The 23,900-nt window shown below is 40.2% G+C and overlaps 2 protein-coding genes across 3 annotated transcripts in view; both read left to right on the top strand.

Moving 5' to 3' along the window:
* shroom2a (shroom family member 2a) overlaps positions 1-16,606 on the top strand; it is a 38,201-nt gene extending 21,595 nt beyond the window's left edge. Inside the window, exons 4-12 of one of the 2 annotated variants that reach the window (XM_059340762.1) lie at positions 283-384; positions 1,218-1,340; positions 2,480-4,844; positions 5,596-5,681; positions 10,016-10,609; positions 11,143-11,712; positions 14,490-14,661; positions 14,791-15,063; positions 15,924-16,606. In XM_059340762.1, coding sequence (XP_059196745.1) covers positions 283-384; positions 1,218-1,340; positions 2,480-4,844; positions 5,596-5,681; positions 10,016-10,609; positions 11,143-11,712; positions 14,490-14,661; positions 14,791-15,063; positions 15,924-16,196 — 4,558 coding nt within the window. In that variant the 3' untranslated portion in view covers positions 16,197-16,606. The remainder of the gene's footprint in view (positions 1-282; positions 385-1,217; positions 1,341-2,479; positions 4,845-5,595; positions 5,682-10,015; positions 10,610-11,142; positions 11,713-14,489; positions 14,662-14,790; positions 15,064-15,923) is intronic. The other variant, XM_059340763.1, reaches the window with a different exon arrangement.
* Positions 16,607-17,438: 832 nt separating this feature from the next.
* On the top strand, positions 17,439-22,074 carry cldn34a (claudin 34a). Its single transcript, XM_059340765.1, has 2 exons — positions 17,439-17,576; positions 19,242-22,074. The coding sequence occupies exon 2, from the start codon at positions 19,335-19,337 to the stop codon at positions 20,079-20,081; it is 747 nt and encodes a 248-aa protein (XP_059196748.1). The 5' UTR covers positions 17,439-17,576; positions 19,242-19,334; the 3' UTR covers positions 20,082-22,074.
* The last annotated feature ends 1,826 nt before the right edge of the window (positions 22,075-23,900 follow it).

Here is a 23,900-nt window from a genome sequence, read left to right as displayed (position 1 = left end):
GGGAGCTATAACACCATGTATCAGGAGACGTGCTGCATATGACTGTCTTGTGAATTAGAACACTGATAATTCAGTTGGATCAGAGGAGATTTAGAAAACCTTTGCCCTAGTGAACTTTTTAGACCTCACCAACACACTGTGCACACTGTAGCAATGCAGAAAACTCAAACCTTCAACAATCAACAGTATAAATGTCAGATAGTACATGTCCTGTCTTCTACTGTGAGTCTAGTCAATTTTCGATGAGCTCTTAGTGTGTGTGTTCCTCCCCCTGCTACCCAGGAATATGAAAATGGTGGATATTGTAGCTCAGAAAATGCCCTCTGAGAATGACGTGCATGTGGCAAGAAGCTTTCTTACGAAGATTTTGCGAAGTTCCATGAGGTACAGTTCTGTGGCTTCATCGTAATCAGTAGTACCTATTCCCTTCTTTCCACTTCTTGTGCCCATAATCATATTAATCATTCGTGTTGTAATAGTATAGTCTTCATACTTCTCCCTCTCCTGTGGTTTGTTACCTGCCCTCATTGGCATGTCTCTTTGGATTGCCTTGTGGTTCGTGTCATTAGATAAATTATATTCATCCCATTCATTCAGCATGCAATTCACTCTCCGTTCATGACCTGTATACACATGTATTGCTGTCTATATTGAGTAAAGATTAATTTTGATGTATGTAATTTTCTGCTGATATGTTCTGTTCACATTTTCTTGACATGCAATTCAGAAAGAATCGCTTTAAAGGGTACGTTTCATATGCATTACTGACAACTGGACAAAGGTTCTGATCAAACAGCAATGTGGATAAAAAAACAACAACTATCCATCTGTAAATGGACTAAATCAGAAAATGCCTCCAAACAAGTACATATTTGACTAGTTGAGTTGCAATACAACAAACCCAATTCTAAAAACATTGGGACGTTGTCTAAAACATAAATAAAACAGAATGCAATCATTTTCTAATCCTTTGGGCTATATATTTAAAAAAAACTGAGAAACTTTGATGTTTGTTTCTGTATATTTACTGAAACCGAATCTGAATTTGATGCATACTGCTTTTATTTACATTTTACACAGTGTCCTGACTTTTTTGGAACGGGGGTTGTAGCTATAGCAGTAACTTTCAGTTGTACAGATTCATATGTGCAAGCACATACTGTTTTCCATAAGGGGCAGGTCTCTGATCCAGTCTGTGTTTTTTGCCCTCTCTGCAGGCGGAATGAACCCATAAGCAGGCCTCACTCCTGGCACTCCACCAAGTTCAACGAAAGCCAATCAGAGACTGCCAAAACACAGTCTCCACCCACGCAAGTCTGGCACACCAGATATGATGCAAGGTAACTCTGGGATCTTGGAGTTTGCCTCTTGAGTCTCAGTGTGTGAGATATCAAGCACTTCAGATTAAAAGTATATGACTAGGCTCAAAGGGGTTACATTTAAAACAGTTGGCCATGTTCTCTGTGTTGTTCTTTCACACACATTATGTCTTCTAGTTGATGGATCGAATTGTTAGATTTTTTTTTCCTTTTTTTTTGGAAAAGGTTATGTCTGTTTTCTCAGATGTTAAAAGTTAATTTTATTGATAATACTGTCCTTCTGCAATCATAGAATTACAAATTGTAAGTACAAAAAGACATGTATTTAGGCTTTAATATGTATTAACCCTCTGAACCCCACAACCCACTGCCAAAATGTCAGCACTTATCATAGTCATAGCACTTATCGTAGTAAATAGTAAAAAACAAAATTATTGTCGGACTTGAATTAACACTTTTGTCTGGAAAAATAACCAAATCTATGCTTAAATTACTGATATATTATAAAATTAACTTCAATCTAAATGTCTCATATCACAAAATATCCCATTTGCACTAACCAGATCCTGTCAAAAAACATTAAATTCTTCACTATTCAGTGCAACTAGGAAGCCTGAATGACTTGACTTAGACCAACAGTCATGTGACAAAAATTCAACTGCAGGCTGTTTACACAGAGCAGAGACGAGAGGTTGTACATAGAGGTTGTGAAACACACAAACAAATGTGTATTTATAGATTACATTTTTCCCAATTTCTTTAAATGAAATTATCAAAGATATTCAGTTTGTGTATTTCTTTATAATGAATGGCATTACTACTGTGTTATGCTGCACAAAAGACATTTTTGAGTTCTCCCAACTACCATGATTATGTGTTTCCATAGAGGCACAGGAATTATATACTGCAGTGAAAAATGAGGCCACAGTGGAAAAAAAACACACCCTGAAACGGCTTTGGGATCAGAGGGTTAAGTTGTCTTTGCTAATATTGTTCTATTATCCAGAAACCAATAAGCTGAAAATCAATTCGACCTACATGTGAAGGCCATGAGATTGTACAGTATTAGATACCATAGTTCATAACTTGATGAGCAACAACAATCTGTAAGAAACATTTTTTTTGTTTTTCTCACACTCGGTCTTTGCTTTAACCTCCAGCTCATCCTCAACTGATCTGTCCTCTGGCTGGGAGCAAACAAACCTGTGCAGAGTGTCTGACCAGTTCAGCTCTCACGGCAGTATGGACAGTCTAGAACATGTCCCACACACGTACCCCGCCGGCCAGCTGTCACCTGCCAAGTCCAACAACAGTATGGAGCACCTCGGAGGAGGGAAACGAGACTCGGCCTACAGCTCCTTCTCCACCAGCTCTGGCACACCAGACTATACCCTCTCGAAGAGCAACACTGCCTCCACAGAGAACATGCTCTATAAAGTGAGTCAGTGGGATGCAGGAGCAAAGCCCAACAATGGCAGAAACAGCCAGAGCCTGATGGAAGGAGTCAAACAGGACGATAGGGTGGCGTACTTCCAGATGCCAGGAGCCGGCTCAGGCTGCGCGGCTCCACAGACTGACGACTCGGCCGGATCTCGCCATTCCACTTCAAGTAGAATCAGCTTAGGACCTGTTTGGCATGTCCCTGAAAAAAAGAAGACTGCTTCCCCCTCTCCTCCCCCTCCCCCTCCACCTGCACGCAGTGACAGTTTTGCTGTGACAAAAGTTCACGAAAGGGGGCTCATTATAGCTCACCCTGAAGGACCTGAAGCTCATGTTCCCTGTAAGACTGAAAACCGCCGCAGCCACAACCCACCCCTGAAAAATGACGATGGTTTCTACACCTCATCTGATAAATCGAATCATAACCAGTTCAGCTCAAACAAGCAGTACTCGCTGTCCAGCAGTGACGTCCGGCAAGGCCAGCCCTACCATCAAAGGCACCATAGTGACAAAAGCACTTTTTATTCTCAGCCCTGGGCTACGTCCGCACCAAAGCCACAGAACGTAGGTGGCTACTATTGTAGTATGCAGGAACTGCCTACTAACGGTTCTGCACAACACTTTGGTCAGAACCAGAGAAGGAACTTAAGCACCTCCCTGTCTACCGCAGCCACTGACCAAACCCCTGACAGCAGCGGGCAAAGCCGATACTATTGTGTCACAACATGTCAGCCCACACAGCCCTTGTCAGGAAAATCAGAGGACAGGAAGAGTGTCACAGAACTGGCACAGACTGGAAATGAGCGGAACTCTCTTAGCCCACAGACAGTCTCCAAAGTCAAGTATCATCTGCCTCAACAGCAGCAGCAACACTCCTCTCACAGTAAAGACAGTAATGGATACAGCAAGCACCAAGTTACTACTGTGCTTGAAACCCCTGTATCAAAATCTAGCTCTGATGAAAGGGGAAGCCAGAGAGGACAAAATGCAGATGCTCAGTTTATGAGTTATCCTCCGAGCAGACAGTCTGAACAGCGGAGGTCTCTGCCAGCACAACATAGAGAAGACATCAGACATCACAGCCAAGTGAGCAACAAGATCTGCCCCCAGGCGACCCCCATGCTTCACTCTCTATCCATGGATGCTGCAGGCCAAGATGACAAAACAAGAGGCCCAAACTCTGAGGAGTCCCTGGAGAGCAAGCAGGCGAGACGCAGTGACCGTTTTGCAACCACACTAAGGAATGAAATCCAGATGAGAAGAGCCAAGCTGCAGAAAAGCATGAGTGCAGCTACTCTTCCCGGTGCTGAGGGTGAGACTGAAGAAGCCCATGATGTCTGGAAGTCCAGTGAAAATACTCCACCGTCCTCTGCCGATGGCTCCTTCAGCAACTCCTACAAGGATAATCTGAAGGAAGCACAAGCAAGGGTGCTCAAGGCTACGTCTTTCAGGAGAAAAGACCTGGACTACTCATCATCCGCACTGGCCCGGAAAGATGTTACTCCGCTGCCAACTGTATCAGAGTCTGTAATGAGTAAGTCAGGGCCTGCCGGAGGTCAGGTAACTCGCATTGGTGGCCGTAAGCGCTTTCAGGCAGAAAAGAAGGTTAGATCTTTCTCTGAACCAGACAAAATCCATGAAGTTGGAGTGAAGGAAGATCACTCTCGCAATGAAAGGTCCTCATTAGACCAACAGAAGCTTCTTAAAGAAAGTGGGAAACCTGCTTTCCCCAACCACATTCCCCCTCAGAGCTACACCGAGAACCCCACAGAGACTAAGAGCCGAAGTCTTGCCTCCGCCAGTGACATTGACGATATGAAGAGAGGCATCAGGAGCCGAGAGTACACTGAAGAGGTCCAGGGAGGTCCTTACTCTGCAAACAAGCAGTTAGACCAGCAAAGACTGGGCACCTTCGCTGAGTATGAGGCCAGGTGGAATATACAGAAACCCCCTCCAGAAACAAGAGCCTCTGGTCGGTACCGGTCAGCTGATAACATCCTGGATCCAGGACCGGAGGACAGAACCACAACCACCTGTTTCCACGAGAGATCCAGATCATCTCCTTCAGCTGACACCTATGGACAGGTGAGTCTGACTGTTGACTGTCTGAATAATTAAAATGAGAGGCCTCTTGGTTGTTACCTGGTTTAAGTCAATTCAATTATAATGTAACATTTTTTCATTAAAATATCTAAAAATGGCAAAACTTATGTTTATATCCCCTCTGCACATATGTCAGCACTGTGGTTGTCTGCCAGAAGTTGTCATATATTTTTATCCAGTTTCATGCCACATTTTTCTGAAACACTTTATATATCTTGGTTGTTTTTAAATATATCTTTTAACTGGATGGAGGATTTTAATCTTCAAGTTAAATAACCTGAGCAAACCTTACATGCAATTACAGCATTATTTGTTTTTTGGTCATTGATTGATTGAGAGACCCCTAGTGGCAGTAAACTGCACAATTAAACATTGCAACAGTCACAAGCCCTCGAGGTGGCTTTACATCTCGTGAAGACAAACACACTCTGTGAAGTGAAAGGAACGGAGGCAGGAAGGAAAGAGCCAAGTCAAATATTAATCCATGTTTGTTCATAATGACACACCCTCAGCTTAAGGAAGAGAGAGGGGCATCAACACGCTGATGTTCCTTTCTTTCACAATGGAAAACCAGGAAGCTGCAACATGTGTTAGTTAGAATTACATGTGTTGGTTAGAATATGTAACAATAGACTAGCTCTTGGCTCTTTGGATAACTGGAAGCGTCTTTTCTGTGTTTGGCTGTGGGATTTTTTTCATAACAGATTATGTGTTTGTTCAACTTTATTTACAGAAGATTCAAGTTCCTGCAAGAAAGTCTGAGACAGAATATTCCCAGACGGAGAGTAAACCTGCTGAACAGCTCATCAGTGCCACGGGGTGAGTAAATTTCATTTGATGTACCTGCTGGTACACCAGTGTATTTGGTAGTGGGACTACTTTTATCTCTCCAATATACAAAAGCAAAACTCTGGGGAGTCTAACAATGTCCTCCTGGGTCACCTTAAATTATCTCAGTGGAAGTAAACGGATATTATTATCTATCATCAGTGGCTAAATTGAAACTGAGAGCTAATACAGTCATGGAAAAAAATATTAGACCATTGTTTTCTTTATTAAAGTTAATTTAAGAGCTGATATTTAGCCCTTTTGCTGTGGTTTTCTTGATAATTACCAAAATCGTTATCAAGAATAAGAATAGAAAACAAGGGTGGTCTAATAATTTTTTTCCATGACTGTATGTTTATGGAGTGTTTTGGCTTGCATCAGTGTCTTCATCATTCTATCAACATATTTACTGTGCTATTTGATTGCGTTTCTACTCCTGAGCTTTATCAGTGAAAGAGGGCAGTAGGCTTGTCGACGAACAGTGAAGTCTTTATAATGTCTCGAGGCATACCAGTGGCACTGCCTTGGGGCAGCTGTGACAACATAAGCTGTCTCTCTGGCTGCGCTTTGTATCATTTACTGGAGGTTTACTGGTGTAGGCGAGGCATCTGACCATGTCTGTGACAGTGAGGAAGTGTTTCTGCAGCCCTCCATCAGAATGGAATGGGGACCCGAGTTCAGGGGGCCAGCCCCGCAGGCATGAAATTATCATCAATAAGATCTGTTGCTTTGCATAATTGGATTTTTAGCCACGCTAGCAATGTGGGTCTGTCAACGGGTGCACCACTTTAGTCCTATAACTGCTGAATAGACTGCCATGACATGTGATTCAGGCATTCATGTTCCCCTCAGGATGAACTCTAATAACTGAAGTGATCTCATAACTTCACCATTAACATTTTAACTTGTCAAAACCCTTGGTATAAGACAAATATCTACAAAACCAATGGCATTTCCATCAAGCGTCGGCTGTACAGCTAATTAGAAAGTGTTAGCAGGCTAGCACGCTACACTAAGATGGTAAACAATAAATTGAGATTTGGTCAAAAACATTATGATAAATGATTTTCTCCATATTGCCCAGGCCTGTCTGCAGAACTTTGAAGAGAAAAAGGTATTAGAAAAATTCAGTTTGTTTCTGGATATGGGTTACTGAGGATACAGTATCACATTAGGTGAGTCTAACTAGCTTTATGCAGGCTAACCTATTGTTATAAATTCACCTTTTTTAAATGGCAGGAGAAGAGTGTGGAAATATAAACTATAACATTGTTAGGATTGTGTGTAAACCTTGAAGGGTTTAGATAGCGAACAATAATATAAAGCTGTCTGTGTATATAAAGTGGTTCAGTCACATTGGGTAAAACCTCTTTCCTTCATAAGTCACTGTTTGCTTTATGGGCAGGGCACAGGTGTTTACAGGTAACCTTGACAATTTCATGTGATCCTTTGATGATCCCGTATGAACTCCTGTCATATGAAAACAGTGAGATATTATTGTTTAATGTTAAAGTATGATGGTGCCTGTTGTGCCTGTTCACCTCACTTATGTTCCTTTATTTGAAAATAAATGTTATTTAGAAAAAAAATGTTTTTCCTTTGTCCAGCCACTGAGTGGTAGCCATTGTTTTCTTTCGTTAAAGGTGCATACCACCACTTTTATACATAAAGTTCAGTTTAGCTGAAAATATAGTTGCATCATTATGTTTTTTTGTTGTTGTTTTTACAGAAAGTCTGCATTTAAAATTGGATGAAATTGGGATTTGAAAGAATTGGCTATTTACGTGACGGGGAGGGTTTAATACAAGGTGCTATTACTTTACATTATGGGAAATTGAGTATCAAGTGTTTTGGGGACTGCTTCAACTTAGACCATTATTTATTTTTTAATTGGCCCAACTTTATGGAAGTACAAAACTAAGTAATGCTGGAGTAATGCTTTGGAATGGAAACATTGTGAGGATTTTAATATTTAATACCACATGTGTTTGAAACATTAATCTCCTTTGCTTGGATTACTTGGAATCATTGTTAAAGTATGTACAGTGACGTGGTCAAGATGACTTCATGGTTTGTAACCAGTTATTCAGGAGTTTTTATGTAAACTCCCACAGGTGAAACTCATTGAAGGGTGTAAAGTATCTCATTCTGAGCCAACCCTATTGTAGGAGCCACACCAGATGACACTCACGTTTGCATTACAATAACAGTGTAGAGGATGTTCCTGTCATTGTAGTCTGGGACATGAGCTAAGTGAGGCATGCTCCACCCAGTTAGTGTTATTGATACAGGTGTAAAGAGATACCAACAGGTGGCTTCTGTCACAGAGACCAGCAGACACACAGCACGCTTGCCTTTTTTAATACTCGTGTTCAATGGAAATGACAGCAATAAATCGCTACATAGGGTGAGTTGGTATATTCAATTCTTTCTTCTTTTTTCCCAATTAATATCTAGACATTCTCCATGGTTTTCTTGATGATGATTTTGGTTATTATCAAGAAAACCATGGAACATGTCTAGATATCAGCTCTTAAATAAAACTCTTATGAGCTATTTTTGTTGTAATCATTATATTTGTCCAAACAAATGTACCTTTAGTTGTACCAGGCATTAAAATGAACAAGGAATTGAAGAAAAATTGTGGTCTAATAATTTTTTCCATGACTGTTTATTATAACTATTGTTTCCACTGCTTTATATTTGTAAAGATGAATAACAAGCAGAATTTATTTCTTGTCTCTTATCATACATATCATCATCTTATAAAGTATCAGTGAAAAAAAGTCGTAATAATAAAACATAAGCCTGCCTTATGGTAACTACTTTTGTTGGACGATATATTGCCCCAGAAATAATTGCAAAAAATGATATGTCAATTGTTAAGAATATTCAGACATTGGAATTGAAATGTGAAAGAAAAACCCTTGATAATAAATATAATCCTAAATAAATATAACATCAATAAAATGAAACAACACAACTAAAACAAATAAATGTAATCTTTTAGAGAGGGATTAATTCCTTCACAGGCAATATACTGCCAGTCCGGTTTCTAAATGTGGAAGAAAATAAGTGCTAAGCAACATTATATTAGTTATAAGTTAAATATAAGTAACAACAAGTTGCCACTTTATGTCACCACTGTTTTTAAACAAAGTCAATATAAACCAGTGTGTTCATGTTAATAGGAACTCCTCTCTCGTGGGGCTTAAACCCAAAATTTCCCCACACCTTATTTTCACTTCACCCAGCTTTTTTTCTGGCATCATGCTTGCTAAAATGATGTAAACAAACAGTGTATTTGTATATGTATCTGTGACAGGCATATTGGACACTTTTGATGGGCAATATTGCTTCAAAAATGATTTATTATGTTACTTAACTGTGTTACTTATACTTATACTGTGTATCCCTATTGCCCAAACCGTCACCCTAAAGAACACCCTACATCACGGTAACATAATTCATATCCCTCCTACCGGATCCTGCAGTAATATCTCTGGTATCATGTTTCATGTTTCTGTGGGGTAACTTTCTCACACTCTATGCAGAGCTGCGGTACGAGGGAGGGTGTAAGCTGCAGCTACAGTTGTTCATTGGGTAACTTGTCACAGCATGTAAGAGTTGCAATTGGGAGGTTTGGCGTCTGTCTGTCCAAAAGTCAACGACCTGAATCTTGTGACTGTCAAATCAATACAGTTACTTTAATCAAAGCTGCGTGGTTTATGTGTCAATGTTCTCTGAGTACTCCTGATTCAATTAGTATCAGAGCATGCATGGAAATGTAATCTGTGGGGCTGAAACCACAGGCAGGTTTGCATGCTTTTACCATAAAGTCTGTATCTCAGATAAACACTGTATGGTTGAATTGTGTTTAAAGTATAGAATACATACTGGTTCAAAACGTATTATATAATCACTTCAGCTCACTTAGTTCACTGTCAGAACTCTAACAGTTTCTGCAAATATTGAACTATTTTCTTCATGTCTAACTTTACCTCCAAAGAGTTAAAAGTGTGAATGTGAATCAGGCAGGAAAAAGTGATCCGGTCTTGCTTCTTTGCACTGGAGGATTATTTATTCCTCTATGCTGATTTGTGGGAACTGAAATATTCCTCTTCAAGCTGCCAGCTGAGCAGGGAGGAGGCTTGCAGAAGAGACGGAGACGTGTGTCTTGTCATGCTGGCATAATCATAGTGGCTGCAGGAGAGACGAACAAGGCCTCTGCCACAGTGTATTATTTGATTGAGCTGCAGATGATAGCCCGTGCTGCCTGGCTGTTGAACAGTGTGTAATTAAAAGCTTTCTATTGTGTTCCTCAGGTTCTCTGACAGAGGGCCCGGCGACTGTAAAGTGAGAGAAAAGCCTGTGGAGTTTGAACATTACTCAGCGCCACCTCCTCCCAACCCTGACAGCAGACACAGAGCTGCCCCTGCCACCGTCAACCACAGACCCACATCTGTCTCCCACAGTCTCACAGAGTCTGCCCACCCTCAGCCTGAGGACCACAGCCACACTGAGCCGCCGTCTGGGCCGAGGAGGAAGCCCTCTGCGCCGCCGGAGAAGCCTCCCCCACCCAGATGCCCAGAGGTCGACTCCCACGAGTCTTTCACCGGTTCCCAGAGCGAAATCTTCACCCGCTGCTCTCCTAACGCTGACCCTAACTCCGCCTTCATCCCCACCCACTCTGCAAAGGGAGATTCTGAGCAGGGCAAAGGACTTGTGGACAAAGGACAAGGGGCAGTACATCATCTATCAACATCCAATCCTCAGCCGGCCTCCTCTCCCCCAGCTTCCTCCTACAGACCTTCAGGGCTGGCCGCTATGGAGGGGCAGCGCTCTCCATCTCCACAGTTTTCCCCACAGAGACTCAGTGACAAACCTCCGGTCTCTCTACAGGATGAAGACTCAAACAGGTAAACTCTTTTTTTTGTTTGTTTCTTCAGAAGGGAGATTAATTCAAATGTGCTGCCGCAGCTATAAAAGTACCACTAAGTTAATCCAGAACACAGTAACTGTAACTCCTCGTGTCTTTATGCTACACAGAAGCTTATTGAGAGTCACTGCCTTTTTAGAATCAACACGTGACTGCTATCAAGCCACAGTTAATTAAAGGGATTCTCCACATTTCTATAAAAGCCACTGGCGCTCTAGGCACATCTCAGCCAAATGCCTAAAATGTAGTCTAAATGCGCCTTTTGTGAAGCAGCTTGTTCATCTTCTTGATTCCAAACTAATTGATATCATCTGTAGTGACTGTATAGTAGGATTATTACAGCGAGCAGAAACCATAGTGGTGGGAGGAGTCCAGATGTCTTGGATATTCCTGCTTACTGGGCATGGAAAAAATCTCATCATGCAGTGAAACTTTAAATCAGCGAATGGCTGGAATAACTGAAAAAGAGCTTCTATTTATACAATTTTTCTCTCTCTTTTGCTGATATTTCAGGATGGAGCATGTGATAGAAAACCAGCACTCTGCAGTGAAGAAAGTGCCCATCAGAATTGTCCACTCAGAGGGGGACACTGAGAAGGAGAACTGTCCATATTTGCAGCACAGTGACCCCCCTGCAGTTGAAGCGGAGGGTCCCAGTGTGACCCGGCTAGGCAGTCTGGGAGCTGCAGGGCAGGACTCAGTCTTCTGCGCTTTTACCCGTCAGAGGGAGCCCGACAGTACGCCGGCAGCACAGACGGACCCGAAGCCTCAGACAGACACATACATGACCACTGTTGGGGATCACATCAACTCTAACAGTCAGCAGCCACCGCAGCCCACAGACGAGCCCAGCAGCAACAGGGTGACCACAGGGCTGTCTGACGATCAGAAGAGAGAGGAGCTGGCCAGGGACATCATGGGCAAGGACAAATCACTAGCTGATATTCTGGACCAGAGCAAGATGAAGACCACCATGGACCTGATGGAGGGGATCTTCCCTCAGGGGGAGCAGCTGTTGGAAGGAGCTCACCAGCGCAGGAAGGTGTCCCCGAAACAGACGGTCAGCCGGCCCGCTGAGGAAAGGTCAGCATGCACTTTAGCTTTCATACTGTTTACAGGTGCATCTCAATAAATTAGAATATCATAGAAAAGTTTATTTATGTCAGTAATTCAATTCAAAAAGTGGAAATAACACATTATATACAGTCATGGAAAAAATTGGTTTGGTACAACTAACGGTCCATTTGTTTGGAGAAATATAATGATAACAAAAATAGCTCGTAAGAGTTAAATTTGAGCTGATATCTAGCCATTTTCCATGGTTTTAATGATAACCAAATAAGATAATAACCAAAATCATTATCAAGAAAACCATGGAAAATGCTCGAATTAGCTATTTTGTTGTTATCATTATATTTGTCCGAACAAATGTACCTTTAGTTGTACCAGACATTAAAATGAACAAGAAATTGAAGAAAACAAGGGTCTAATAATTTTGGTCCTGTACACTGTTGTGACTGTAGATCCATTACACACAGAATGAAACATTCCATGTCTTCATTTATTTAATTTCTTCTAATAATAAAGATTATGTTTTATTTACATTTATTTAAGACCTAAAATTCAGTGTCTCAAAAATTTGGAAAAAAAAGTATTAATAATATGTTTAATATGGAAATGTTGGCCTCTGAAAAGTATGTCCATCTACATGCACTCAATACTTAGTTGGGACTATTTGACTTGAACGAATGGAAATGGACTTTTCCATCATGTTCTAACATATTGAGATGAACCTGTATATATTTCTTACATGCAGCCAAGTGCATTGTTTAAGGCACATACAGTTTGTACACAGCTCACCTGCTCACTTGCATTGTTTGACCTGTAGAGTGTGTATGCACTCTCAGCATATGCATTTTGTTTGGGGTGCATGTATCTTAATCAGAAAGTCATTAGCTCTGTTACATTTAGTGCATACGAGGTGAAACTAATTCATATACCTCATAAAAGGAAATTTTCTCACTCTTATCCTAAATCTCTCTCCCTCTTTTGCAAACTTTATAAAAATTACTTGTTTCAGTTTATACCGCCTAATCACGAGATTTGACCATGCTCATATTAGTCTTCCCAGTCATTCTTTTGTGGATCCTTCTGTTTAATGAAAAAAATGTAAGAAAATCACACTGCGGAGCTTCGAGTATTGCTGTCATAAATCAGCAGACAAATATGTCAATAGTTTTAATAGGTGACCAGAAATAATTAGAACATATTAATACAGCTGCCAATAACATACCGTCTCATCAACGGAATTATTTGACATGCAGAAAGAAACCAAAACACATCCATCTGTCCATACATCCATCCTGTTGTCATGAATTCGATATCTCAGAAACACCTTGAAGGTATTTCTTCAAAATTTGTCACAATATAGACAGACATACTATCTACCTCATCTATAACTTTTGTAGCATTTTCAGTGGTCAGTTATTTATTTTTATATTTATTTATTACGTCACACATCCTTGTTTTTGTCCTTGTTTTTGTCCTTGTTGAAGCTCAATGTTCTAACATATTTTTACATGTTTAACTCATGTTTGTTTTGTGTTATGATTGCTTTAACTTTGCACCTTAAGCAGTGGCACCCTCAATTTCGTTGTGTAGTTGAGTATATGATGACAATAAAAGCTATTAGATTAGATTTGAACTTAATAAAAATAAGAATAATAAAAATAGTGCCTTTCATGAGACCCAAGGATGATTAACACAGTAGAATAAAACACAAACAAACAAACTCAAACATGTAACAAAGGTGTATTTATGCCTGAACTTATTCGATTTTGAAGGTCAAAGGTTACTGTGACCTCACAAAGTATGTTTGTTTTTTAACTCAAGAATTCATCCACTAATCATGACAAAATTTCACACATATGTCTAACAGGATAAAATGATGTAGTGATGACATTTGACATGAAATGACATTGTCTTTAAAGGGTCAAAGGGCAACTTCCCTGTCACATCATAATAGTCTGCAAAAACTGTTTTCTGGCCATTATTCAGCGCCATAACTCGGGACAGAATGGGACATTTGGTCAGATACTGAATTGGTGACACTGACATAACCTTACGACTGTGCTGTTGGGTTGAAAATGTGCGTGAAGCATCCATGTTTTGGAATTCATAGCGTCTTTGCAGCAACATTCGTATTTAAAGCACTGTGTACCGTCATGGCTACATATGAGCCCCTGACAGACATCGATGTCAGCTGCGACTTAGCTGGTTGATGGAGGCAACTGTTGTTATTTTTACACAAACACAGGCCCAAATTAAACACACATGCACAAACAGGAACTCCCAACGGCATGTGTACAGGACACATGCCTTACTCAACAGGACAGTAGCACCCACGGACTGAGCTGGCACCTCTCCAGCAACCGGTCTGCATCCCGTACTTGGTCCTAACTGGTGACCCTCTGGTTCCCAAGTCAATTCCCCACAGACTGAGCTACTGCCGCCACAAAGCTACTGCTACTGCCTGAATAAACACATTAAATACTGAGTGAAAAATAACAGACAAACATTTGTTATAATTAACTTAAACTTACGCATACATGGTTGAATTAATCAGTTTTTGCCACTCCTTGCATTAGTAGCAGGAATGTTGGAATGACCAAATCAACTACAACTAATACAATTCAGTTGTATGAAAAACAGACAAAACATCAGTAAATAAAGGTTGGAAACCACTGAGAGAAAAGTCACTAAGTGCCACAGAAGAAGAAATATGTTTGTGTGTGTGCATGATGCCCCTTGTTCCTTTTGTTTGGTAATGTGAGAAACATTATTTGTTACTTGTCATTCAGAGAAAAAGAGGACAGCATGGCAGCAGCTGTCACCATGGTGACCAGCTCGACATATTACAGCACATCTGCTCCCAAAGCTGAGCTTCTTATTAAGATGAAGGACATGCAGGAGCAGGAGCAGGAGGAGGAAGACTCTGAAGACGAACTGGACATTGATCTGGCCAATAAGAAGGTAACAAACACTTATTCATGTTAAGTCTTCACATGGTGATAAAACCTGACGTTGTGTGCATGCTTTGAAAGTAAAGATGAGATTAAAGGCCTGACTTTATGTTTGGTATCTTCTCTTTCTTATCTGCAGCAAGAGCTGATCGACAGCCTCAGCAAAAAGCTTCAGGTACTGCGCGAGGCCCGGGAGAGTCTTCAGGAGGACGTCCTCGACAACAACGCTCTGGGAGACGAGGTGGAGGCCCGAGTCCAGCAGATCTGCAAACCCAACGAGCTGGACAAGTTCAGGATGTTTGTTGGGGACCTGGACAAGGTGGTGAGCCTGCTTCTGTCCCTGTCAGGCCGTCTGGCCAGAGTGGAGAACGCCCTCAACAGTCTGGAGGAGGATGCTACTGCTGAGGACAGGGTGAGGAAATGTGAACCTTAGAAATCAGATAAAAATAAAATGCTCTGAAAGACAGAGTTGCTACAGGTGCTGGTAGTGATCAACAAAGTTTGTGCAATTTTGACAGTTTGACAGTTTGACAGAAAATAAAAAAAGCCTGTCTGGTACCTCCATCTTGCTTCTCACACCAGATGCAGAGCCGACTGTAGCATGTTGTGTTCACTCATCAGCTAGATAAGTCGTCTGTTGACACCTTCCTCTGGAAATTAACAAGCATTAAATAATCATCAAAACATACAATCAGAGTTCATATCAAAAGCTGGAAAAATAAATGTGACAATATACATTGATTGCTGTGGGTATAAATTAGTTCTGTAAACTTTATTTTTCACAATTGCATTTATAGTAACAATTTAAATGTGTTTAAATGGGTAAAGCTTACACAGTCTGGACAATTTTGGTTTAGGTACTGTACCTTGAATGTGCTTGAAAAGTTGAAAAATGTTACTCTTAAAAAGCTGCATGAATTACTGTGATGATTTGAATAGTGTTCTAAACTGCAAATTCGGGTTTATTTAGGATCAAGTCTACTTACAAACAGGTGGTACGTTTTGAAACATGAAACTTTGCTTTAATCTGTCCCCCTTCTGTAGAATGCAGTCATTAAACATAATTTTGGTTGTTTATAGTACAGTACCCTCTAATTAAATGTGATGAAGGAGTACAAAAATGAGTATAATGTATATACTGTATGTACTGTGTATAAATATGTAATTTAAAAAGCTTAAAAATGTACCTTTAAAAGTCCCTAAATTTCACTTTAGGAACCATTTAAAGAGAACTCGTCTTCTTAAATCCTAATAAGTTTCTTTCATCTGCAGCGCACATTGATCGAGAAGAGGAAGCTGCTGATTCGACAGCACGAGGATGCAAAGGAGCTGAAGGAGAACCTGGACCGTCGGGAACGCGTGGTTTATGAAATCCTGGGCAACCACCTGCCCGAGGACAGCCTTACGGACTACGAGCACTTTGTCAAGATGAAGTCCGCGCTCATCATCGAGCAGCGCAAGCTTGAGGATAAAATCAAACTGGGCGAGGAGCAGCTCAAGTGTCTGACAGACAGTCTGCCCATAGAGCAGAGGCTCAACTTGTGAGAACACTTTGAAATACCACTCATGATAAAGACTTGTTGCTCTGAGTTGCAGTTGAGCTCTGCGTCCAGCAGAGGGAGACAGAGATGAGCTATCTGCAGAGCCACTCTTCAGTTCTGTGGTGAAGCGTCTTCCTACTGGCCTGCCATAACACCACTAACACCATAAGGAACTCCCTTATAAAAGATGCTGCTCTTCCCAACATCAACAAACCACTGTATCTAATGTCTTTCATGCCATTTTTGCTTTGTTTTTATTTTCATGATTTTTTTTAGTAATTTATTGTAGCCTTTTGAATCTGCGCAGGAGGGGACAGTATTTTATTTTCAACTGATTTGAGCAGCCATGCTACCTGATGTGAGTTACACGCTGAGTATTTATCATGTTTGAATAAACATAACCCATCAAATCTGGCCCAATATTTCAGTCAAGTTTTTCTTAACATTTATATATAAACTAGTGGCCTTTTTACTAAGATTTTTGTGCCCTCGCTTTCCTCCTTTTCTTCTGCAATAAACAGAAGATGGTGGGATGTTAGTGCAGCAGCCCTGTGAATGTACCTGTAAAGAGAAAGAGTGCAGATTCTGGTCATTGTTACGAGCACTTGTTTGACTTCACCAAACAGAAGAGCACTTCACTTCCAGACTTGAACTCAAGTGAAATCCACATTTGAAGTGCCCGGGGAGTCACCCACGTCACTGCAAACACTGTCCGTTCTTTTCATTCACTCTGTTTTTACTCACAACCAGAAAAAAAAGTTTAGATTATGATATTACCACGTATAAGTTGACCAAGTGTTTTCTGTATTTTGTCTTATTACTTCACTGTGTTTTGTTATTCACGGTGCAGATGTTGAATGCATAGTTCTTACTTGACTTCTAGATAAATTTCAACACTAAACAACATTTTTCAGGTTGATCATTTTGCAACCAAATATGGAACTAAATCATTCCAAAGCATTTTGACCAGCTTGAAGGATTGACTCAGTCTCCCAAAGGTGAAACCCTGTTGGAGGATGTTTGTTCTGCACATTTGTTACAGTTTCACACGCTTCATGCACTGCTACAGCCTGACTCTAACACTTTACCAGCTGTGCTTCTTTATATCAAATAAAGAGTCTGCTGAAAATCACGTAGTCTTGTGCTTAATTGTGCAGCAATCAGCTCGTTCTTCACTGTCATTCATTAACTCCAACACGCCCTCCTCTCTGCTGATAATGAGGTAAAGACTTTGGAGTATCTTTAACAATCATGTGCTACAACCTTTCTCCCACGTAGCAAAGCACAATGTGGACAGAGATTCAATCTCCTGAGATAAATAAAACATCGGTGGAAGGATTAAGTGTATATTGAAACAACAAATCATCACTTAAGACGCATCAAGGTGAGTAAAAGAACAAAATGTGACAAGATTTTTATTTTATTTTACTGCATTTGTAAAGATTCAAATTGACAATCATTAACTCCAGTAATGCTTGATCAGAATGTAGTTACATTTGCGAGACAAGCTTTCTTGACCTCTCTACACTCTTCAGGACTTTTATTCCACTTCTCAGCGTAATTGATCAACTTTTGAATTTTCATTTTGTATGGTATTGATGAACAGTCATGGAAAAAAATATTAGACCATTTTTTTCTTCATTTTCTTGTTCATTTTAATGCCTGGTACAACCAAAGGTACATCCCCGATCATGGCCTGCATGTCGAAGTATCCTTGGGCAAGATACTGAATCGGTATGTGAATGAATTCCCGATGGTGGCTTGTGGCACCAGTGTGCCCTGGTAGCCTCGGCCACCAGCATGAATGTGTGTGTGAACGAGTGAATGAGCGCAGTGTGTAGTGTAACGTGCTTTAGATAAAAGCGCTATATAAGTGCAGTCCATTTACCATTTATAATGATAACAACAAAAAGAACTCATAAGAGTTCAAGAGCTGATATCTAGCCATTTTCCATGGTTTTCTTGATAATAACCAAAATCATTATCATTATATTTGTCCAAACAAATGTACCTTTAGTTGTACCATGCATTAAAATGAAGAAGAAATTTAAGAAAACAAGGGTTATATAATATTATTTTCCATGACTGTATATTGCAAAGCCTGCTCAGTTAATTGCTTTTTCCTCACTGTATTTGTGAAATTTAGGCCTTTTGACAGGTCTAATTGGATAAATAAAGTTGGGTTAACGATTCTGTGAAGTCATGTTCAGTTGAATGTTGAAAGGAATAGAGTAAATTCATTTAGTTTGCAAGTGATTCTGAGACTCAAATTTTCCTTCATATCTTTTCTACTTTTTTTTGCCATTAGATAGATGGATAGATAGATATACTTTATTTATCCCAAGCTGGGAAATTACAGTGTAGCAGCAGCATTACACACAGAGACAATGACAACACAATTAAATAGAAAAAACAACCTAGGCATACTTCAAGCAATAAAATATAAAAATACAATAAAAATACAATAAAATGTAATGTAAAAATAAAGTGTCTAAAGAAGGAGTATGTATTAAGGAGTAGAATTCCAGTGCAGAATAAATATGAATATGCAGTATAAAAATGTTGGTGCCGTGAAACAAATAAGGTGCAATTAACAGTGTGCATAAAAAACACATAAAGTGCATAACGACTGTATGTAATGAACCAGACTATTATTTGTTATTGTACAGTGTGATGGCATGGACATGAAATAAGTATAGATTAATGAATAGATAGATTGAATTCACAATGGGGTTTGTATGTACCTTTTTGAAACATGCAGAAACCTTATTTTCCAGGGTTTTTTTTATATCCTTGATAATTAGAAAAAAAGTTAGAATATAAGATCTAGGATATTTACATCACTCAAGGTCAATGCAGTCTAATATATTGTGCCAAAGAAATCCTGGGAACACGAAAAAATGATCCTTCAGCAATTATTAAGTATTTAGCAGGCAGGGAAATTGAGTCCAGATTTAAGGATTTAGTATTTGTCCAATTTAGTCATTTTTAACATTGAATTGTAATTAAACTAGTATTTATTAATGTTGTATAAATATATTTTTTTCAGGAGGTGTGATGGATGTCAGACTCACAGTGTGAACTCAACAATGTGTGAGTCAGCGATCCGTCTCTCTGAGCATTAGCAGTCACACCTGGCAGGATGAATTACCTCGCTCACACAGCTCACCTGCAGTTCCTGGGCCTGGTGGCCGGGATCCTGGCTTGGATCCTCATCATGGTCACAACCGGCCTCAATGAGTGGCGGCTGTGGCACGTGGCCGACATGTCTGTCATCACCTCGGGCGTGGCCTGGGTGGGCATCTGGAAGGCGTGCTTCTTCAGTCAGGCCCTTCCCAGGATGGAGAACTGTGAGAGCATCGGCATCTCGGACACCTTTGCCCCTACGGAGATCCCCGTGGCTCAGGTGATGATGGTGCTGGCGGTGATCTGTGGCCTAGCGGGGAACATCATCGCTGCAGTGGCCATGAGGATGGTCTACTTCTCCGTGGAGGATCGTAGGAGCATAAGGCTGGTCTTTGTGCTGGCAGGGACCCTGTATGTGCTGACGGGGACGTTCTGCTTGGTGCCACTAGTGTGGAACATGAGCTCTGTGCTGAAAAACAGCACCATAGACTTCCCTCCTGAGTTCCACCTCCCTGCAGCTCCTGTCAGGCAGCAAGTGGGCTCAGCCATCGGAGTGGGCATCTTTGCCTCCATACTGATGCTCTTCAGCGGGCTGGTTTTCCTCAGCTACCGTTACGCCTGGGCGGCCCTGAGTGTAGAGGCCCCCAGAGGCACCAGGGACCCGCTCCAGGGAGACACGACCCTGACAACAAATTTTGAATTACGAAAAGGAGACAACCAGGGCAGGGATAATCCTGCATTTCACACTGAAGAAGTCTCATAGTGGAAAAACTTAACATCAAGAACTATTTACTACACTTTATTGCTAATTTACAATCTTGGATTTTCATCTTTTTCATCCAAGGGAACGTTTAAAGATTCAAAGCACTGTGCCACTGAATCACAACAATGTTCATTGACTTACAGTGTGAGTTTCTCTGGAACATCAGCCATGTCATATCACTAGAAGAACTGTGAACCACACATTGAACCAGGAGGGTACATCAAAATACAGCATCATCCATTAGTTATTATCACTGGGCCATAATCTGAAAAAAAAAAAAAAAAAATTTAACTATTACTACCTGAAAAAAACCACCATATATTTTCTTATTAAATGGAGGGATATCTATTACTTGCACAAAAGACCAAGTGGAAAAGTTTACAAATGTAGGTTACTATAGCAACCTACATTTCTTCCCAGCGGAAAGCGGTCATTTTCAACCACCACTTGTAGGGTTTTTCGACCAGAGCCGGTTAAAATGGTAAATTGGAAATTAACAATAACGTTAGCAAGTTACCAACCATTCCAAACACGAAAACATTATTAGTCTTAACTTGACTAATTTCACTTAAATGTACCTTTCGAAATATCTTCAAGTGGTGGTTGAAAATTATCGCTTTCCGCTGGGAAATCTCTGGTTACGGGGGGAAAATGGAAGTGGCAGTTATCTAGCTAGAGTCCATCTTTCAACCTGCAATTACACATTTTTTCCACCAATTTGGAACAGTGGAACAAAAACAACACTGATTTGACTTTGTAGGTTAACCTGAAATATCCAGCACATTATTTAGCTTCCGTTAGCTCTCTACTGTAATTTCCCAGCTTGGGATAAAAAAAGTATATCTATCTATCTATCTATCTAGCTACTAAACATGTTTACCAGTTTGTTGCAAATTTTAGCTTCCCTGCCATTTGAACTGGAAAGATAGCTTTCAGTGGGGCTTGTTTGTAGTTATGTGTCATTTAACATTAACATTAACTCTTGGAGAAGTTATTTAGTTTACATTAGTTCTTTAGCTGCTAAATCCTCCATTGTGTTTACCAGGTTATCTGTAACCTTGTCTGTCATTTGTACTGGAAGGCTAGCATACATTTTTGCTGTTGTAAATGTCCCCCTTATCAATGTAAATCCAATATAAGTTTTCATTTTAGCTCTGTTTTGGTTTTCAGTAACTCCAGAAAGAAATAATTAGCTTAAGTTAGCTGTAAAGCTGCTAAATGCTCCAATATGTTCACCAGCTTGTGGTTAACTTCCTCTGTCTGGTATTTGTGCCTATATGCTAGCGTACGATGGGAGCAACTTTGCGTTTTTTTTAAGTTGTGTTTATAACCACCAGGCAAACATAGGTTTAATATTAACTCTAATTTTAGTTGTTTTGGTTTTCACTTCTGACGGAAGGTATTCAGCCTAAATTAGCTCTTTAGCTGCTAAATACTCAACCATGTTCTACAGCTTGTTGCTAACATTGTCTGCCCATTTGTGCTGGTGTACACTTGGGGAGGGTTTTTTGTGTGCTGAAAACAGTTGACTGGCCGAAAAGAACACTGTGAGAGCTTTGAGAGTGAATCAAAGCAAAAAAAGTTATGGGCAGAAAACTAAAACAGTAAGCTGAAAGATGCTTAAACACTCTGCAGGGCTGTGGGGAGCTGAAGAGTTGGTGATAATTATACATTGGTTCATTACACGTACACATAGTCATTTGTAAAAATAAAAAAATAAAAAAGATTATAGCTGCTTTACAATGGAGTATTAGGGCCACATTTAGGAGGGAAAAATTTAATTGCGAGATTACAGTCGAAAATATTGAATTAATTACGAGAATAAAGTCATAAATACTTTATTCTCATAAAGACTTTATTCTCATCATTAATTCAATATTTATGACTTTATTTTTATTTTTTCTAAATGTGGCCCTAATACTCCATCATACTACTTTGATGTTGTACTGTAATATAAGATTTTGTGTATGATATGAGTTCCTGCTGTCATCAATAAAAGCTACAGACGATAGTGTACCAGCTGATTCTGTTTTAAGTCCATGCGTTTTAACTGTATCTGATTTGTGTTGCCAGAGTTCAGGGACGGATATCTTGTATATCTCCGATGTTATAATAAACTTTATCTCTCTAGTGTAATCCAGCAGTGCTGTTTAGAGTGAGGAATATGACTGATCAGCATTATCACCACACACAGTCTGGGGGAGGTGACATGACATGCCAAGGTGTGGGCTTCTAACGGGCCCCATGCGAGGAGGCATCTTAGCAGGTCAGGTTGACTGGGGGCCCTGCTCATGTGACCTGGGTAGGAGGCTGACGAGAGCAGGCATGTGAGTATGGAGAGGGGGCCGCCTCACAGTAGTGATTGTTGCCAGGGAAGACGTGCACACGCACACATGCATACACACACTGTGGCCCAGTGGCCCCGCTGCACCTCTCTGGAGGCGGCTAGCTGCTGGGAAACAAAAGGCCCTCTTCAGCTGAGTGCAGCTCTCTGTCAAAAACACAAGTCCCAGAAGTGGATGAAAGGTAGACCTGTGGCCAGTCCTGCAAGATGGTGAGGTGCTTTATCACAGACTTGGTGCCAGTAATCAGTGATCCACTGAGAACCACTGATATTAATTTAATCGAGTACTTTTCAAAAGCATTCCTCTAGATAAGAGAATTGGGCAAAGTATTTAAATAATTCTTCAACTCTCTTCAGCACACTCCCCTCTACACATAAGCATGACATAATACCCTGAGCTGGTTATGTTTTATCTAATCTGTTATACTAAGTCATATTCTCTATCAGCTGTAATGTATAATGGATGAATGCTGATAAAGAGACTCTCCAAGGAAGGAAGCTGATTGGTGAAATTAAAATAAAGCATGAGTCATATCAAAGTATGTAGCATTTTGTCTAAAGCCAACCATACAGTAAGTTCACAAAGATTGTATTTTATTCAGTTAGGAAGATTCAAGAGGGAGGATTGATCGTAAAGCAGATGTAAGCTTATTTTTTATCTTCTTTTATGGTTTCTGCAGTCGTCCCCAGAGATCAAGATCAGATAAGATTTATTATAGTCTGTGCCATATCCATGTGTAGCAACTACAGTTTAAAAACTACAGTCATTTAAAAGATATAACTTTACTGATTTCAGTTTGTATAAAAAAAGGCCTACATGATAAGCTTTTAAAATGTAACATCTTTTTAAAGATTAAACTGGTTATTCCCTAAATAAAAAGTTTTAAAAAATGTGCATATGTAAATTTATGTTAACATAAAATGTATTATATCTATTGATTTTTTGTGAATGAGGACGTATCAATCAACAGTCATTCGGAAATGGTCGTGTGGTGCATGATGGGAATTTTGGGACCAGTCAAATTAGAAAGTCCTACTCCCATTAACAGCAAGTAAATGCATCGCTAGTCATAAGAAGAAACTTAATTTTTCTCAAGATTAAGTTACTTCAAGTCACTTTTTCTTGAGATTAGGTTATTTTTTTCTCCAGATTAATATACTTTTACTCTTAAAAGATTAAGTTACAACCTCTTTGCTCTGTGACAAAAAAAAACAGCTTCACCAAAGCTTAATTTTTCTCTCTCAAAGGGGAACTCCACAGATTTTACACATCATAGTCTGTTTTGAGAGAGTTTCATGGCTTCGGGGAGAGCTGTGAGGTCCTGCCTCAAGTGATGTCACTTGAGTCAGCGTTGGTTGGAGCTGAAAACTCGCTGGGGAGTTATTAGGCTATTTTAGCTGCAGCTAGCATAGTACCTTTGGAGCAGATCCCATCAATATTATTACAACATGCATTTGTCCTGTAACAACATCTC

This window comes from Centropristis striata, chromosome 9 (assembly GCF_030273125.1).
Source record: "Centropristis striata isolate RG_2023a ecotype Rhode Island chromosome 9, C.striata_1.0, whole genome shotgun sequence".
Lineage (NCBI taxonomy): Eukaryota > Metazoa > Chordata > Actinopteri > Perciformes > Serranidae > Centropristis > Centropristis striata.
This window is presented reverse-complemented; position numbering and strand designations above follow the sequence as displayed.